This window comes from Haliaeetus leucocephalus, unplaced genomic scaffold (assembly GCF_000737465.1).
Source record: "Haliaeetus leucocephalus isolate CR32 unplaced genomic scaffold, Haliaeetus_leucocephalus-4.0 Scaffold984, whole genome shotgun sequence".
Lineage (NCBI taxonomy): Eukaryota > Metazoa > Chordata > Aves > Accipitriformes > Accipitridae > Haliaeetus > Haliaeetus leucocephalus.
The window spans coordinates 249,791-269,391 of NW_010973420.1; the positions used below are offsets into that span (position 1 = coordinate 249,791).

Here is a 19,601-nt window from a genome sequence, read left to right on the forward strand (position 1 = left end):
TTTAGTGGTGGACTTGGCAGTGTTGGGTTTACAGTTGGACTCGATGATCCTAAGGGTCTTTTCCAACCTAAATGAGTCTATAATTCTGTGATAGCTTGAGAAGTTGTTTTATGCACCTCTAATTGTATGTGAATGCTCATTTTTCATTGCTCTTTAACACCAAAGGCAGGAACAAAACCAAACCCTTCTGTGCTTGTTTTCTCTCCATTATAGAAACAGGAGGTGTGTGGAAACCTGACATTACAGCATCACATGCTTGAACCAGTGCAAAGGATTCCTCGTTATGAGCTTCTCCTAAAGGACTATTTAAAGAAACTTCCAGAAGAGTCTCCAGACAGGAAAGATGCTGAAAGTACATGTAAACTCCTCTCTGTCTAATGAGCACAATAAGATCTTGAAGAGTTTTTTCTTCACATGTTCAGATACTTTCAACTAAGGCTATGGTAGAAATGGAGATTTGGATCAAATTATTGCATAGCACAAAGGGATTTTGAATGCTCTTAGAGTAGAGAAGAAAAGGGTTGATAGATCAGCTCTAGGAATGAAGAGAGCTTTGGCAAATGAACAATGGCAAAATGTTGAAGTTTGTAATGGTAGAACATCTGGCATTTTCATTTAATCCATTGTATGGCCAAGGACAAATACAGGAGGACATCCTTGCAATAGCCAGAGGAAGAAAGTAAGAATGGTCTTAAATGTACATGCTTCCCTAGGAAATCAGGTTAGGCTCTGTTAACACAAAGAAACAGGAGACATGGACTTCTGTTGGTTTCTAGGAGTTTGTGATCCTGACCAAAACTGGATTCATGTTACCATAAGTACACAAGCCCTGTTTTAGGAGAACACTGTTACAAACATGCTTGTGAAGGCTTAAGTGAGACTTAAGTTAACCTTTAGTAGGCTGATTTCTAGAAGGTGAGGGTTTTTGTCACTATGTGCTTTGACTCGCCTAGACTTTCAGGAGAGAAAGATTAAACATTTAGATGCCCATGGACCAGCTGAACATGCAGAAGTGATTGTGTCTATAACTGCTTATAAGCATTCCTTTTACTTTATGGAAGGAAAAAATACAGTCCTTTTGTTTGCAACAACAATTTTGCAGGAAAAACACTAATCAGGGAGGTGAAAAAAAACCCCAAAGTGCTATTAACAGATACAATCCAGAGAATGCATAACTGTTGCTACCTTTATTGCAGAATCACTGGAGCTCATATCTACAGCAGCAAACCATTCAAATGCAGCCATCCGAAAGATGGTGAGTAGAAATTGCATAATGGAATTGTAATCTGACTGAAACACTTGGTTGAACCAATGGTCCCCCATTGCAGTAGGCTCAGGAAAGTGGGCTGGGGAGAATTTTCAAATACAGTGAGTCAAGCTTTAAATATCAGTTGGATATCTGAGTTCTCTTTATCATAAATGATCCTATTGCAGTTACCATGGGTTGTTGGGCTTAAATTTCACTTTCCTTGTTCTTAAGGACCCAATGAGTTGAAAAAGGAGGTCTTCATAAAACTCATTATTTGCTTTTCACTGAAAATTGTTGAAAGTATTCCAATTAGGTCCATTCACAAGGGGTCCTTGCAGATTTTCACACTGTTTTTTAGTCCTACAGGTCTTTACCAGACTGGAGGTTGTTTTGGTTTGATTTTGGCTCATCTTAAATGCACATTTAGCATGTGTCAGTAGCTTTAGTAAGCTATACTTCTAAATCTGGGCAGTTGGAGACCATGCAGATTTTGAGCATTAGCACATGCTTTACATACAGAACAGCTAGTGCATTACCATTAAAGTAAATGGACTTTATAGTTACAGATGTTACCCCTTCTGTGCACCCAAGTCCCTCAGGAGCTTTTGTATCTAATAGATCTGAAATGCTGTGCATCCAGCTTAACACTCACTGACCATTTGCGGGCACAAGGTTTACGTCTCCTTCTGTATCAGACCCTTTCTTCCTTCTCCTGGCTGGTAGGGACACCATGAGACCATGCTTCCTGTGGCTGCTACAGGGAAGTAACCAACTGATGTCTGTGTATTTTCAGTATGTCTCAGTGAAAACCAGTTTTGAAACCATCTGTTTCTATTTGAGTCTAGTGTATTCTCTTGATAAGGATATATTTCAGTGGAAATCTTTCTGGTTTGGAGCCTTGAACAACTGTTTTGCTGGGGACTGTGTACAGTATCTCCACAGACAGCAGGAATATGAAGCCACCATCTAGTTGCTTTCTGTGTTGGGTGCTTTTTCTGTTGGTACACAACAACATATTAGAAAAGGTTGCTATAATAATTTTGCACCCACTGTTTATTGCTGATAAGAACCTGAAGCCTCTAATCAGGCCTTCTTATTGCACTGAATTCTTCTGTAATTAATAGGTTTTGCCTGAGCAGAGACTTGAAGGAAGAATATCCGAGTAAGAATTTCAGGTTTGACCTCGTGGTTTCCCAACTCAGACGTCCCAGCAGAAAGTGCCTTGGGTGTGCTGGGGCAGTCGGTGAGGGTCGGTGGGGAGCAATGCAGTGCGAGAGCAGCGCTGTCCTGCATGTGCGCCTCTGCAGAGCCCTGCGGGATGGCGCAAATGGCTGGGTGAGGTCAGAGCCAAGCTGAAAGAAAAGCAAGGGCTGTAGCAATATCTCCAAAAGTTAGTGGAGGTTTGAATGAATTGTTGGATGCTTCCTCCTGTTGTGGTGTAGTAGAAGAAATAGATGAGGCTTCCAAAGCTGGCTTTTCCTAGAAGTGCAGATGTCCCTCAGGTTTTGAATCTGCTCTTAGTGTTCTAGTTTCTCCACTAAAAAAAATTAGCTTGATGAGTTCACTGTTTTTTGTTTGTTTTTACATTAGTGGGACCTCTTGCTCATCTTCCCATTTGCTGGAAAAAAATCTGCTGCTTTTTGGGGCTTAGGTGATTTGCTCATTTATTTTTAGTCCACAGCCTGCTGCCTTCCATTTTGTTTTGCTGTGTGTTTATTTTAACCGTTTGGTTTTGTTTGGTTTTTTTTATTGGGGGTTTTTTCGTTGTTTGTTTAATCATTGGTCAGAAGAATAGATTAGGACAGGGACTGGTGTGATGTATATTTGTGGTGAAAATTCTCAGGTCAAATGGGGGTAAACAAAGTGTGTAAGGACGTGAAATTCCAGCTTAATCTATAGAAAGGTAGAGGTGTGATTTAGAGATGTGTTTGGACATATATTTGGGTGTAACTGCATAAATCTTTGTCCTCACTTTCTGACCCTTTGCTGACAGTGCCATTTGGAGCACATCAGTCCAGCTTGTGGTTGAAAGCCAAAGCTTTCCACATGCTATAACTCAGTAGCAAGATTTACACACCTTTCTTATTTTGACTAGTTAAAGCTGCTGCAATGCTTAATATAGCAGCTGCAAATGGGTGAACTAGTTACCTTTATCCATTTGAATACTTTGTAGAGGGACTTCTAATGTTTGGTTGACTTAATATAAAGTAGAAACAGTGCTTTGCTGAAAAGGAAAAAGTAATCCCTTCATAAAGAATTTTGACAAAGACATAAGGATGCCTGAATGACATTAAAACTATATTTTAAGCATTTTGTCCTGGTCTATTTCAGAGGTACTTTTTGCCATGGAGGCCCCTGCATAGGACTGCAGCATTCCCCATACATCTGAGGTTTTATATGTAGCTTAGAAATGCAGAATAGGACCATACTTCCTGATGGAGACCTATGTGCCATTTTATCAGCAACAATACAAGAGGCGAAACATCTCGGAAGCTGAGGAACGATCATAGTGCAGCAGAAATCTTAGTCTGAGTTGTGGGGTGGAAGCTGAGTTAATAAATTCAAACTTGGAAACAATTTGGTAACATACTAGTCTCCAACTTGGCCACTGATTTTACTGGACCTGATGCCATTGCTTCCAAAGATATGTATTTATTGTTGAATAGGAATATCTAAAAATATCAAATAGATTGATCTCAAAATGTCATTAAAATGGTACAATCCAGGTATGACTCATGAGTGACTAATACAGAGTGGGGAAGAATACTAAAGAGTATGGAACAGGTATTCATTAATTTTTGAAAATGCAAAGCTATAGCCAAAGTGAAAGGCTATATTCTTTCCTACTTATTTACACTTACCACAGAAATGATACTATGGGTAATAGACCAAGTGGAATAATTTTTTTTAATTAAACTGTTGGGGTTTCTGTACTTGCAGGAAAAGATGCACAAGCTTTTGGAAGTCTACGAGCGACTTGGTGGTGAAGAGGATATTGTTAACCCAGCCAATGAGCTCATTAAAGAAGGACATATTCAGAAACTTTCAGCAAAGAACGGCACAGCGCAGGATAGGTATTTATTCCTGGTGAGTTTTTTTGTTGCATGCTTATTTTGAGTTGTGCTATGAAATGGTGCACTTCCATCTTCCTAATCTCAAATACAAAAAGCATTCACCAACTGAGCCCAGCTACTCCTTCCTCTGAGCAGCAGTTTTCTCTTGACGCTTTTTACTTGAGGATTTCCTTCCTTGCACACTTGTACCTTTGCTGATGGCTTGTCAGGCCCAAAGGGGTCTTTCCCATCTCCCTCCTCAGAGGCTGCGTTTTTTGCAAAGTGCCTGAGGAGGTGTGTTTCCAGCTGTAGCACCTTGCTGCATAAGATGGCCAACTCTTGCTGACACTGAGAGAATAGCTCTCGTTTTCTTTCAAGGCAGTCAAATGGGTACTAGGGAGAGGGGGAGAAGGGGAAAGTGACTGGCTGACATGCTTCTGTCTGTCCACTTCTTTCAAGTATGGTATGTGAGCCTAGCTTGCTCTTTAAACCTCTTCTTGAGAACTGCATCTTAGAGTAAAACACACCAGAGTCCTAAACTGTCAAAATGCAGGCTTTGTCCGGTGTGTAATCCCTTAACCTAAAATATTCCCTTGTTACAGTTTAACAGCATGGTGCTATACTGTGTGCCAAAACTGAGGCTGATAGGCCAGAAGTTCAGTGTTCGAGAGAAGATGGACATTGCAGGACTGCAGGTTTGCCTCTCTTCTTTTCCCCCATTTTAATGCTTCCCCACTCGATAGCGTTAGACCCCCTCTGAATCAAAAAATGTAACAATAGATGTATGTAGAAATACAATAAAATTCTGAAATCTAGCTTTAGATCTTTTTTTTTGTAATTATTATGAAGTAATCATCCAAAGATGCGTAAGAAAAAGGTGACTCTGTACATGCTTTGATTGAAAGCCTTCCCTTGTCGCCTAGCTGACACAGGAGCCACCTTTTCCCCCTACTGCTCTAGGGGCTGGTTGGTGATAACAGATTCAGAAGTTTTGTAGCAACACGAGTAATTATGGAAACAATCCTTTGTTTTTTCTACCCTGTACTATATTCTGAGTGATCCTTTCAACTAAGTATTTCAAAGAATGAATATATTTGTAAGTCATTAAAAATGATTGAAAGACAATGGAGACTAGTAAGAAGATGACATGTTCTTTTTACAGGTCCAAGAAATTGCCAAGCAAAATGTGGCTCATACATTTTCAATAACAGGAAAAAAGAGATCGCTGGAACTACAAGCCAGGTATGGTGCTTGTTCTGTCTTTCGAGGTTTGTGAATATTTATGTAGAAATTTACCATCTAGGGGATATGGCTGTGCTAGTATGACATAGCTTTACACCAGGAGATGGGCATCAGAGATGTGTAACTTGCATATGCAGGAGAATATGTTGTTCCTAAGTCAGAGTGTGTTAAAGTGCTATGTTGATTTGCTTTATTGAATGCCAACACTGTTTATAGTAGTGCTTGTAGGTTCCACTGTATTAATAATTCAAACATTTTTGGCATTTGTTTGGTAATAACTGAGGTCAACAGTTATTAATAATGTTTATAAAATAGTGGATAGCAAAGCTAAAATCTACATGGATATAAAGCTGTAAAGATGTGAATCGAATTCACTGAAAATACTGCAAGTACATTTATGATGTTTTCCTTATTTTTCTTTTGTTTTAACAGGACAGAAGAGGAGAAGAGGGAATGGATTCAGGTTAATACAAAAGTGTTATGATACGGGTGGAAATCACAGTGCAGTCAGCACCTTCTGTTTTAAAATTATCTTTTTGGGTTTCTGAATGAATGAGGCTGTGTGAGGAAGCTGGGTAGTCCAGTCTGGCAAAGCTGCTTATGTGGAGTCCCAGTCAGGGTCCCACTGCTGACCCGCTGTGTCCAGGCAGTGGACGGGGGCTTTGAATGGGTTCCCATTTCCTGCAGTCCTCAAACCCAGTGAGAGAAGAGATTGAGGTGTCAGAGATTAGCCTTGTATATTCTTGCAGTCTGACTTGTACAGACACTGTCTGATAGCAGTCTTAGTTTTTAACTTAACAGACACCACCACTCATAGTTATTAAGGTATTTAAGTTTCCATTTCATTTATGCAAGTGTAAGGGTTTTTCACTAAAATGATAATCCTAACCATCTTCCTATGAGAGAATTTTGCCAAGGCTCTTTTTGTGACACTTCTCATCTTTGTTGGAATTTTTGTCTCAGGTCATTCAAGCAACAATTGAAAAGCACAAACAGAACAGTGAGACATTTAGAGCTTTCAATAGCTCTTTTTCTCAAGAGGAGGAGCATCTTCCTGATTCCTCAGTAAGTACTAGTGCTTAATTGTCCTTCTTTGCTCTAAGTTTTACCGACAGTTAAAGTAGACCTACGCAGCTAACTTTAAAATACTGTAGTCTTGTTCTTGATTTTTTTATTACATTATGGTACAGTCAGCTCCATTTCTCTGGCTCTCAAATGCATATCAGTCATAGTTACTCAACCATGGAGGTATGGAATAATTTACCCAGGGTAATTCAGTGCAAGAGACCTATCAGTCACGTTTTCCAGACTAGTGTCTCATTTAGCATAACAGGTGTAATTCCTCGATGTTATGAGTGGTTGGCTGTCTGGAATGATGTTTGTGTGCCTGGGAGATTTTCTTCGTTACCTTTCCCCATCTCCTCACAGATGCATTCTGTGATTATTTCTTTTTTCTTATTTATTATTATTTTAAAAGCTTTAAAGAGTTGAAAGGAAATTGATGCATTTTAAAATTTTCTTTAAAACACTGTCTTATAGATAATAAATATATTTCAGAAAGAATACTCTTCAGCTAAATATGCAAAATAGTCTTGAAAGTTTATTCTGTTTCTCTACAACTGCAGTACTCTATGTTGGTTTTGCTAGGAATTTTGGTTTGGAAGTATTCCCATGAGGATGATAATATCTCTTCATTAGACTTGATAATGATGGTGATAACCTTAGCCTCAGTCATTTGCTACAAGCTAAAGAGGAGAGGGCCTGGGAGAGGGAAATTTTTAGCAATTTTGTGCTGAGCTGCCAGTGTGTTGATGATGTTAGTGGTGATACATGATAGATCTTGGAGGTCCATCTGCAGAGAGAGGAGGTCCATCTGCAGAGACTAAACTTGGGGAACTTTTTATCTTCCCCCTCCCCTGCCCTCCTAAACGTTTTTTTTGGGGGGGGATACCTAACTATTTTTGACACCTCTCCTTTCCCATATCTGATTCAGTGACTCAATAATGCTGGATTTTTATCAGACTGATTTCCCAGGGGGCTCGGGCAAGATGTTAGGTATTCCTTTCATCCCAGCATTAATCAGTCTGACAGCAGAGATCTTTGCAAACCTTCACAGAGTCTAGGATCCTGTTGCTGATAGCAGGCAGCAATGAGCCATTTTCAGAATATGGCATAGCTTACCGATCATGAACTATTCATCAGCTAAAAATACTTGGAAAAAATTGGAAAATAATCAATTCATGCCTATATTTTTAAGTTAACTCATGGCTGCCTTCAGAACCAGGATGCTCTGATGGAAAAAAAATCTTTTGCTAATAAGTAAACTAATAAGCACACTTATTTCTATCCATTAAGACACAGTGTCTGTTCAACTTCATTATTATTATCATCTTGCTTTGTAATTTCCATTTTATTTTGCTTCTGTCTTAATGGTGTATCTACATGTTTATACTATACTGGTTCATAAAAGTCAAGCAGACCAGAAGTCTGGTTTATCTCCAGGCTGTGATATTAATGCAGTATCCACCTTAATTTTTATTATGCCAGAATGCTAACCTGCATTTTTAGGAGATTGGCTTATCTAGATAGTCAGCTTTGGAAAACTGATGTCACGGCTAAATGTAGCAGAAATTGCTGTCAGTTAAAAAGAGCTGAAGGTGGTTCTGTAAGGAAAACTGGACAAATACTGACAGCGTTCTTAGTAGCAATATGCTGCTGTAGGCAGCATCCACCATACATATCTGATTATCTTTATGGAATATTGGGCAGAATGCTTTAGAAGGAAAAATGACAATAATCTTCCTTTTTTGCTCTCATGAGTCAAGAAATAAATATGCAGTCGTGGATTTCGGGCTGGATCTCTAACAGCTACTAGAAATTGGACTCTGGTTCTAATAAGCCTGGAGAAAAACAGCCAAATTGCTTTTCTCCCATCCTTGGCCATACATTTGATATGTTACAGTGCTTATGATTGATTTTATTTGTGTGACCAGTGCATGCCTTTGCACACAATTCTTTACCATGCTCTTGTTTTTCCTGCTGACTTACATAAGCTCATACAAGCATTAAGAGTTGATCTTCAGCCTGTAATTTCCCTACAGAAGGGAATGTGGTTCCTTGGAGGTGCAGAGATCTGACATTTGACCTGACTCTTAAGATTATGCCTGTGCAATAATCTACAGCAATTAATAAACTCCCACCTGTCAGGAGGTGAATATTCAGAGTCATTGCCAGTCAGCCCCCTGCAGGGTGACTGTAGCAGTGGTCTTTTAAAGAAGTATTTTCAGAAAGCTGCAGGGTCCCTTTGTGGCTTAGTTCCTTCAGAAGGAGGACACTTGTTTCCCTGTTTACCATTTTCATCTGCAGCATTTCAGGGCTATGTGAAGTTTTTTCTTAAAGCCATCTAAAAATGTTCCCAAGGAAAAGGACCTCTTCTATTACGGCTTGATCTCGGAAGAGTTGGAGGCTCGTGATTTGGGGGAAGGACCCAGTTTCTGCATCATTAGAAGGCTGGCAAGGAAAAGTGCCACAAAGAGCTGAGCTCTGTGGAAGTGGCATCCCTAAGATTTGAGACCTGGGAGTGCTTCTCTGAGTTAAACTATGATTTTTAGATCCTGTTAAATCATCATTATTTCCCACCCCCATTTCTGTTCCTCCCCATAGCTCTGGGGTAGTTCTGACAAACACATGAATAACTGTCCTCCTCATACCAAATCTTACACGGTTTGAGTGGTAGTGGTAACAAAAGGGCGAGAAGCCCTTTTGAAATCTTTTCCAGGTTAAGTAAGAGTAGAGGGTACTTGATTTTTAGCACATTATTCCAAATAAATATTAAAAGAGCATGGGGATCAGAACAGGCAACTAGAGGAATTTATTCTTTTCCCTAAACTTGCTGGGGGTTTTCTCAATCTCTCCTTCAGACCCCATTTTTTTTTCCACATTTTCCATTTCCCTTCCCAAGTCCTGTTTCCCAGCACACAGATGTCCTTTTACTGGGCAGGGGGATCTAAACACAGGTTGATTAGGATTCCAGTGGAAAGAAGCCCCGTTCCACAGGACTGGGGAATAGATGATGTGAAGACCCTAGGGTTGCTGGTTTTTTGGGGGAGGCAGAAATAGTTGGCTGTAGTTGAGTACATGATGCTTCCCTTTAATTAAATTGCATTCCCCGAGGAAGTGCTCGGGCAGTGGCACAGCCCTAGCCCCAGGGGATCCATTTGCTTATTTGCTTGTTCTCAAGAGTCGATTGATTGTATTAGTATATAAATAGATACAACTAGGTATCAGAATGAATAGCTCTTCAATTGGGCCACTTACTCAAAGCTACAGTTCAGGTTGTTTCTAATAACAGAGATTAAATCTTTTTGCTTTCAAGTGGAATGAAGCTGGAGTGCAAAAATGCACTGGAGATTTGGATAACCTCAAAACATGAGAAGTTGTCTAATTGGCAAAGTATGATCTATGGGAATAACAGGAGAATTTATCATAAAAAGTCTTAATATTTTGAGAATCCCCTGTAAACTAGAAAACTCCCTGTAAATTAATGGCAGATGAGATGCTTTTCCTTTTAGGATGTAGCCTATGATTTTGGTGTACATAAGCTTGTTATTTGCCCTTTATATGTATTGAATATATAGAGATGCCAGTTTGCATTTATTAAGAGATGTATTGCAATTAAGAAAAACTTAACTGAGTACTATTTGAATGAAGCAAATATTCTTCCTCCTCAGAATCCACTGACTACACAAAGCACTTTCTTGTTTGGCTTGCAGGGCTCAAAGGGAGCGGTGTAATTCAAAACATGGCTGTTTGCTTTCTGCAGTGCTTATGGGCTAGGCACACGCTGCAGCGAAAAGCAGGCTTGGTAATTCAGTGCCATCTGTGAAGTCACCCAATTCATAGTCAACCCAGTATTTGAGGGTGGCTGAGCATGTGTGCAATTGAAGCGTATTCGCAAGCAAATAGCTAAGGGGCTAAAAGCAAATGATGCCACAATTTCTTTTTCAGTGCTTAATATGTTTTAGGAAGAATGACCATGTTGAAATTGTTCTGTGTCATTCTGTGCCCTTAGATAGCAAGCACCAGCTCGGTGGAATCAATGCCAGGAGCAGATAGTGGTGGTGCATTTGGAGGGGTAAGTAATTTGAAGCTAATATTTGGTAGAGCAAGGCAGGGGGCGGGGACTGGTTATATTTCTTTTGCAGCAGAAAAAAAATCAGAGATACTTCAGTATATCGGTTTATATTCTGCTGTCTGTTGCTGCAGCTGTGCTGTCCTTAGTTTCTTGGCTAAGTTACAGCCACAGCTACTTGTAGAGTTGCACCATCAGTGAATTTAAATCCTCCTGTTCCAGATACAGCTGCACATGTGTGTGAACCTAGTTATGGGGAACCTAGCTGGAGGGAAGTTGATTGTTACGTTTGTAGCACTGGGGGGGGTGTGGGGGGTGTTTTTTGTTTTTTTTTTTAAATTCTGATAGGGAGCGACACTGAATGCTTGGGGGGAGGGAGGCAAAGAGAGACAAGGAAATCTGGCTGGTTAATACTGTCATCTTGTGTAACTCAGGATTTCATCTCCAGAACCAAACTTTGCTTAACACTTCTTTCATAGTGTGCTTTTCATGTTTCCGCCAATAGAGGAGGAGATGGTAGTACTTTCATACGGCTCTGGCTTGTAAGTGATTGGCTGCTGCAAAAGCAAAGTATACTTTTAAAGGCATTTTTCATTTTGTTCTGTACAACGTTTGTGACTGCTGCTGAGTCAAACCAGAGGTTTTGAGTCCTTAATAAGGTCTATTTTTTAGCATTCTTATCTCTCCCTTCTAAAATGTCTTCTGAGAATAACAGACTTTCAGGAAATGCCTTAGGGTCAGCTGAGTTTACTGAAAAAAGCCCCAACAGAAAGAAACAACAACAACCAAAAAAACCCTTATCTGCTGAGACATACTATAGGATATTATGTATTAGCATGACCTCTTTAGTAACAAAGGAGCCACTTAGCAGGCTATGCCAGACCTCTGCCCAAACTTGTAGCCTACTGGTAAAGTTTAGAGAGTATCAATGAAAAGCTGTTAAACAAGCCAGCAGCCTGACCTATACAAGCAAGAGCCTGTTAAAAACAAGTGCTTGTAATTAGTGTACTCCTTGCTGTTTATTGTTTGTTCACACTTCGTTTTTTCCCTAAGCAATTTTTTATTTATATGTAGTCAGTTTTGCAATTACTGCCCCTGTTCCTTGAGTTACATGCAGATACTATAGTGAGCTAGCTACTTAATGAAAAAGATGTTTTATACAGTATTAAAAAACAAACAGGTAAAAATTTCTGTTGGTCTTAAGTTTCTTAGGGAAATGTAAATTTTAGTTGTAATTATATTTTTAAAAATTAGATCTTTTTAGTTAATTATATATAGTTGTCAGTGATTTGCATAGTATATCTTGACACATTAAGTAATTTTCCTGAAGTTGTGTATCTAAAGAAAAATTTAATTCCTGAGATAGAAATAAAAATGGAGTTGATAAAAACCACAAAGCTAAAGATATGCAAAATTGTGTAGTATTGATTCTGGGATCTCATTCTGCTGTATTGTAGCAAATGGATAACATCAGCATGAGCAATGAATTCAGATGTTAGCTGCAGCTTTAGAAAATATTAATATTTGATGATGACATCCCTTTAGAAACATCTCAGTGAGTGCATGAGCAAATAAATTCTGTGCTTAACAGCTTCCCCATGCAAACCACTTGGTGGTAGTGGTGGTCAGCAAACTACTGTCTCCTTCCTGTGGTTCTGCTGAGTCTACTGAAGAGTCTGCTGGGTTTTTCTTCAGTGTGACACATTAGCATAACCAGACAGTGAAAACCTACTGCAGGAAGTAAAATCTGCTTGCTGTACAGCATTGTGGTAACTGTTTGCTGCACTGCACTGCTAGCACAGTTTATGCTCAACCTTCTGCTTGCATGAGGAAAGTACAAGCCAGTGGAAGATTGTCTTGCATGTAACCTGGCATGTATGACATTGACATACAGAGAAACAAACTAAATAATTTTGCTGCGTTACAAAGTACAAAATATACAATATAATTTAAATTAATTTCTCACATATATTCAGCATTTCCAGAAGCACCTGCTGATGTTCTGCCCCATTGCGGGTGTCTCCAAAAATGTAATTTGTAAATGGAAAATATGCAGCTGTATAAGCATAATGAGAAGAAAAAGATTTGAAACCCCTATGTTGCTCATACTCTGCCCATATAAGCATCTCATCAAACTGTGTATATTGCATGTACAGCATTGAGACTTAACTAATACCTACTGGCCCAGACAGCATGAAATATATAGCAAGTAATAAATAACAGAACAACAGTCTCCTGAGCCCATTGGTTTTCATGCTGTTCCTACCAGCTCTTCAGTGTTTCTTCCCTGCTTTTCTGAAGCAAATGGAGGCTCCAGTAGTTCACAAATGATGTGATGTCTGCTTTCCTAAGCAGTCCAGCCACAGACCTTCACCTTGAAGTCACTTAGCTCTAGGCATGAGTTGTACCTCTTGCTGGGGTATACGCTCTTCTTCCACCAAAATTTTAAAGTTGGAGGAAACTGTCAAGATTTAGAGACTTAAATGCAGCTGTAGAGTAAAAGTAAATCAGTGGTCAAAACAGCCCAGTCTGAACGAAGTTATTGTAGATACTAGCTCTGAACAAATTTTATGCAAGTGTTTTTCCCTGTTGGACTCACCAGCTTCAAAACAGAGCTGGGTACACCAAGAAAGGTAAGAAATATGACAATTATTCAAGTGCATTAGTATCAAGATATTCCAGTTGAAGCTAGCCCAGCTTCATATTAGACTCCCTCTTAACATACATCAACAGTAAACAACGTAGCTTGTGTAATAAAGGATACAGTTGCAAAGTGACTGTTATTTATCTTGGATGAACAAGGTTTGTGAATTACAATGCACGTCCTTGTTTTCTACAAAACCCTCTCTGTTCAGATGGTGTACAGTTACGAGTATGTGGCGAGGTCAACTTCCTGAGCCATCGCTGGGTGGGATGGGGGGACTGCTCGTGCAGCAACGTCTCATGGCTTTCACAGGGATGGAAAGCAAAAGGCTTCTTAATTCTTTCCCAGTGTCAGCAGTTAAATAACATAACATTGAATAAGTCCTTCTTCTATAATTGCCCTTTGGAATTTGCCAAGTCGTAAAGAAAATACATTTTCATTTTTATTATCTTTTCTACAGCTGCAATAGCAATGTTTCAAACTCTTGTGTTCTCACTGTATTCTTATAATGTTGAGAAATATTATGAAACATGGCTGGTATTCATCAAACACTTAAGGACCTCTTTATACAGGGCCTTTTCTGGTTAGTGAAGTTAGTATTAAATGCTTGTTGTATGCTACAGCACAAGTTAAGATATAATGGTCTAAAATAAAAGCTCAGGCATAACTGTCATAACAAATCTTGCCCAATATAATAACCTTTCTGCTTCCTTTCTTTTGTCAAATATATGGGTCATGTATTTCTGAAAGTGAACACTGTCCAGACTGTTCACATTGAGGAGGAAGTCAAATATGAATCCATTAGAGGAAGTATTCAACTTGAGTCTTATCTGCGTTATAGAAACATGAATGTGGGTGATGATGGATATTCCTATTGAAGTACAAATCAAATTAACCGATCTCCACATGAAGCAGTCCATTCAATTCATGTTAGAGGAACTTCAGCATTTTTCCTATGCAGGCACGTGTAGGTATCAATTGAAAGCCAAAAACTGGTTTTGTTTAGCGTTCGTCAAGATTATCTTCCAGTCACATTTCACAACGCTAAATGGTGCCTTGATTTATGCTCTTGCCATTGCAGTAACACTAGTGAAATTGTTGTTAACATGAGAATCAAAAGGCTTGTTATGCTATATGCAAATTTTAACTATTAAGAAGAGAAAAATGAAATTGACCAGTGAGGAAATGTTCTGATCTAATGACTTAAGGGGAACCCATCCCTAGCCAGTGGAAGGAAAATCTGTCTCCTAAAAAATTAAATAGAATTAGCATCAAAATCAGAGTGAGAAATTGCTGACTTTAGCCAATACATGTGATACAAATAAAAAAGTTACTCTGTAGATTGCTGCTGATCAGTAAAAGCTTTTCGAATTGCCTTAATTGTATGCCTTACTTGGAGGGGTCTCATAGAGCCTGAAAGGAACATTTTTGCCAGTGATTCATCTGAGGCATTGTTCGGTTGGTGTAATTCAACGTCATACTGGTTACATCTGGTTCTTCACAAGAGAAGTGATTCTGCTTATGTGTGGGGGAGGACTTGAATTTGCAGACATTCTGTTTTGCTGAGCAATTAATATGTACATATATGGGGGTATAGTGATTTTCCTGAATGAACAAATCCATATGACTGTGCTTCACCAAGCTGAATTGCAAAATGTCCTATGTACTTGTATACAAGTTTGAAACATTGCTATTGCAACTATAGAAAAGATAATAAAAATTAGAAGATCCAATCCAATTAGAAGTAATTAGTTGTGGTTTTGTTGTGTAATGCCGATACAAGCCAGGGTGGTTTCAGTAGCTCTGCTGAAAGACAATGTGCCTTCCTCTGTAGCCAGGGAATGGCAGGGCAGAGACTCAAGGAGGCTGAAAGATGAAAGAGTGGTGTCAGCTTATAAAATCTGATTTTTATTTTTTTTTTAATTGGCCTGAAAACCTGTATTAGTGACTTCTGCAGGTTAGTCGCAACCTGCATGTTAGTCGTAAGCTGAAAGCTTAGGGCGAAAGGCAGGATTTCCCTAGTGCTGGTGACACCTGTCTGGTGATCCGTGGGCAGCCACTGCTAATTGTAATTGCTGCTGCCTTTCCTTCCATCCCCACATGCCCCCATCTTTGTGTTAAATAGAGGCTTTGAAGAAGGGGAAATTTGTTAAGCCAATTGTTCTCTCTCAAGTGGACTTAAGTTGTGACTTAGTAGGCACATGTGGTTTAAGAGGAAGGGGGGGTTGTCAAGGAGTCCAGAATCTGTGTAACCTACAACGGGCCTGGTCTTCACCTGGTTGATTTTCAGAAAAAATGTAAGATACCTCTGCTCTTTTGATTTAGAGGAAATGTTTCTTCTCCCAGTAGTTTGTTAAATGATTGTGTCAAGCAAACGAAAATGAAGAGAGATATCAAACCTCTTCTCATGAAAGAGTTGTGCTGGAGGAACATGATGCAAGCACATCCTTCGGGCTTGCATCTCCATGCAGATGCTGCCTGGCTGGGGGTGCCCGAGGCTTACCCCCAGGGAGCTGCTGTTCCCTTGCATATAGCCACCCTGACTAGGAGGGAGGAATAGTATTTATTAAAAAAGAAAACAAAACAGGGGGTCCACTTGAAGTTCTATGTGAAGCTGTATTTTGTGAACTGCACGTTGTCACGTTAATGCTCTTCCGTTTATCAGAAAATTGTACAATTGGGTTTACTTATACTGAGTGACTTTGTGTGCCAGCTTAGGTGCTTAGCTTAAGAGGCTAAACTTGCTTGGCTATCAAGACAGCTGATAGAAAGTGTCTTCTGCCAAGAGCAGTTGATAGCAGGTCCCTGGTGTAGGTGTCCCTGTCTTCCTGAGGAGCTTTATGTTTCATCATGGGCTGGGAGGGAGCCTAAGGAAACTCCTAAATTAAGGATTTGAAGTTGAGTGGTGCAAAAATCCACTGCTAGCACCGTTCACTTCTTCAGTCAAGCCATTTTTCCCAAAACCTTCTCATCTCCTCCCCACAAACCGAAGAGCTTACAACGCACTCATGAAGTCAACAACATTTACCTTAACCAAGAGACGTTACAGCAGGAAGGAGGAGATGAGTGCTAGAAGGAAAGCTCTTCTTGAGAAGCCCACGTTGCCAATTCTTCTTCCTCCTTGCCAACAAATGGTGAGATGAGGTCGCTCAGTGGCAGTAAGGGCACAAGTGGGCAGAGAGTGACTTGAGGAATTGACTTAGCAATCTCAGATCACATGATGCCACACCAGAAACACCCAGTGGCTGAGCCAGCCATCCAGCTATAGGTCATCAGCAGAGTTGATGTGAATTCTTTTCTAAAATGGTGTGAAACCCAAAGAGCATCTTTGTCAGTAGGAGAACTCCATGAATTGTTTTGCGATTTTTTTTTTTTTTTTTTAAATATCACATAATTGTACTTTTCATTTCAGAGTGATTCCTGTAGGAAATCTTCCAAATCTAAGCGAGACAAGGAGAAACAGGCTTGCAAGAGCTGCAGCGAAAGCTTTAACTCCATTACTAAAAGGCGGCACCACTGTAAGCAGTGTGGGGCAGTAAGTATCAGAATGTACTGAGCTTTTTCATTTCTTCTGCAGAGACCATTGAAGAGAATTTTTTATTTTTTCAGTGCAGGAACTAAAAGATGTTCTGGTTCATGGCAGATCATTGACAGAGCAGATCTTCCCACTTGCTTTACTCCCTGGGAATCGGGGGAAAAAAGAGCAAAACTGTGGTGCAAGGGGCCTAGTCTGTGCTGGTTTAAAGGCAAATACAGTGACTCAGTGGATGAAAAGAAAGGTAGTGCCTACCCTGGGGATGTGCATGTATCCGGGGAGGGAGTTGTCCCCTGTATTTTATTTGCAGAAACAGAATGGCCTTCTGGCAGCCTTACTTCACACAGCAGCTCTTTCCAGGATGAACAACTGAACGTGCTATATTAAAGATAGATGGGTTCTTCTTTCCCTAAAGCAGACGTCAAGAATTGCTTGTGCCAAAGTTGTTTCCTCCTGCTTGAAAAGTCAAAAAAAATCAGTCCTGGAGATTCAAGGCCGAGTTACTGAAGGCACTTAGCCACCCTTCCCCAGTGCCATTCAATGACAGCTTAATTCTCAGGGTTTTTTTCCGAAAATCACAACCACAGCCAAGATGAGATTGATGTCTGTAATATGACTTGAAACCTGCCTTCTGTGACTTGTGTTTCATGGTTCAGTGTTCCTAGTGTAACTAGGAGAGAATAATGTTATTTAAATACCATTATTCATTTGAAGTGGAGATAAATTTTCAGCTGAAGAGAGACCTAAATGTATAGTTAAGACATTTAAAGAAACCTCAGTCTCAGCAATTGAAATAAAATTACTGTGGAGGAGACACTTTTGCACTGGAGTTGGGGTTTTCAGCCTTCCGGGTTTGTTTTCATTAATAATTACTAAAATAATGAAATACATTTCTGGAGGTTTAAAATGTTCCATTGCAAAGCTCAGGATTATTAAAGAAATGAAATAATAGCTTTCCCCCATGCACAGAGAGATAACAACAATCACATTATTAATAATTTATTGTTAAACAGTTGTCAGTTATGTGATGTTTTGTGATGTGGCAATAGCATTCAAATTAAAGAAATCTCAAGGAAAGACTGTCATGTTTCTAAAAATGCTAGCTTGTTTTTTGTTTATATAGCTTGGCAGAATGGTGCTTCACTTGCTGAATTAAGGCAGTTACCTTCATACAGTAATTAACGTCTTGCAGTGAAGCATATGATAACATATACTTGTACCTGAAGGGTGTTTGTGGTGTATTATTGTAGAGTAAATACAGAATGGATGTTGAGTCGGGCTGACTGTCCCTGCCTTGCACCCCAGGGGACAGTTTCTCTCCCTGGAGCAGCTGTGCAACAGCAAGTGGTAGAGTCAGATTTTAAGTGTGAAAACAGGTTCCAGAGCTGCAGATCCATCACTCTTCACAAGCGCCGGTTTCATGGGACTGCCGTGTCATTGTGTGCTCCTGGCAGCTAAGGAAAGGAATCAAAAGTTGTTAATTTGGCAATTAGTTTTTAATGGATAATATATTGGACTATGGTCTTAAAATGGTCAGTGATTTTTTGATTCCTCAGTTCTATCATGCTGAACTGCCTAATTGATGAGGAAGCATCAGCCACCTTTACTGTGAAAATCAGACCTTCCTAGACTATTTTGTGATTGGCATTAAAAAGCACTAATTGCTTTGTCAGCCCAAGCCCTTTTTGACTCATAAAGGCTTATAAGAAAAGCAAACTTGCATGATGTTAATCATAAAGTATTTCCCAAAAGGCATATGTTTTCTTTAATTAGGTATATTGGTACACAGCATGGGATCACAAAAACATTAATAATTAATGAAGGTAAATAAAGTAAATATTATATTGGTCACTCTGTCTTACGCTTACATTAGTTTTCTGGATTTTACTTTAATAACAAGCGTTCTGTAAGTCACTCTTTGGAGAAGGGTTATGTTTTAATGATGGCTAATAAAGCACCGTCTTTCTGATACAGGTGATCTGTGCAAAATGCTCTGAGTTTAAACCACTTGCAGATAACAGCCGTCATAATCGAGTGTGTAAAGAGTGTTTTCTGCAGTTACCAGCAAGCCCATGCAGCCCTGGAGTGGAAGCAGTCGGAGAACAAAAGAAAAGACTAGCTGCAGAGGTACAGTATTTAGCTAAGAAACTTTTGGGGTGTTAGCTGCCATTGTGAGTCCTTTTTCTTTTTTTTTTTAAATGTATTTATTGAAAACAATTAAAATTGTTTAGTTACCTTTTTTCCCCCACCATGATATTTGACCCTCTGGCCTAAAACTTGTATTGAATGTGCATGCAGCCTGAATGCTGTTTGTAAATGGTGAGCGTTCATCGTAGGATGCTGATCATACAGGGATGCACACAGGTTTTGCAGCTAAGCTTCAGCTTTCAAAGTAACAAAAAAGAGGAAAAACCTCTGGTTTCTCTTTATTATGATGCATTTCCAGTCTTGAGTTGTGCACAGTAACTATTGACAAAACAAGATTTGTTTTTTCTCTTTTAACTCCATATAGAAGATACTTTTGCACTCCTTATTTCACATCCTGTCAAAATATCACTGAAACAAATTTTTTTCTTAGTTGATCATTCAAAAGCATGGCATCCTTCTGAAAGACTATCAGGATTCACTGAAACTTTCTCAAACCTGCTATAATGCAAACTCTTTTCTCCAAGATGTGACTTCCACAAATTATACTGTGTAAACTACTGCTTCACAATTGCCACAGATGTCACCAAGCTTTATACCAT

The 19,601-nt window shown here is 39.4% G+C and overlaps 1 protein-coding gene across 1 annotated transcript in view; it reads left to right on the forward strand.

Moving 5' to 3' along the window:
- FGD3 (FYVE, RhoGEF and PH domain containing 3) overlaps window positions 1-19,601 on the forward strand; it is a 60,221-nt gene that overhangs the window by 31,385 nt on the left and 9,235 nt on the right. The window contains exons 8-17 of the mRNA XM_010584382.1: window positions 214-352; window positions 1,197-1,255; window positions 4,190-4,336; window positions 4,905-4,997; window positions 5,465-5,544; window positions 5,977-6,007; window positions 6,508-6,609; window positions 10,616-10,678; window positions 16,732-16,854; window positions 18,829-18,981. Of these exons, the coding sequence (XP_010582684.1) occupies window positions 214-352; window positions 1,197-1,255; window positions 4,190-4,336; window positions 4,905-4,997; window positions 5,465-5,544; window positions 5,977-6,007; window positions 6,508-6,609; window positions 10,616-10,678; window positions 16,732-16,854; window positions 18,829-18,981 (990 nt within the window). The remainder of the gene's footprint in view (window positions 1-213; window positions 353-1,196; window positions 1,256-4,189; window positions 4,337-4,904; window positions 4,998-5,464; window positions 5,545-5,976; window positions 6,008-6,507; window positions 6,610-10,615; window positions 10,679-16,731; window positions 16,855-18,828; window positions 18,982-19,601) is intronic.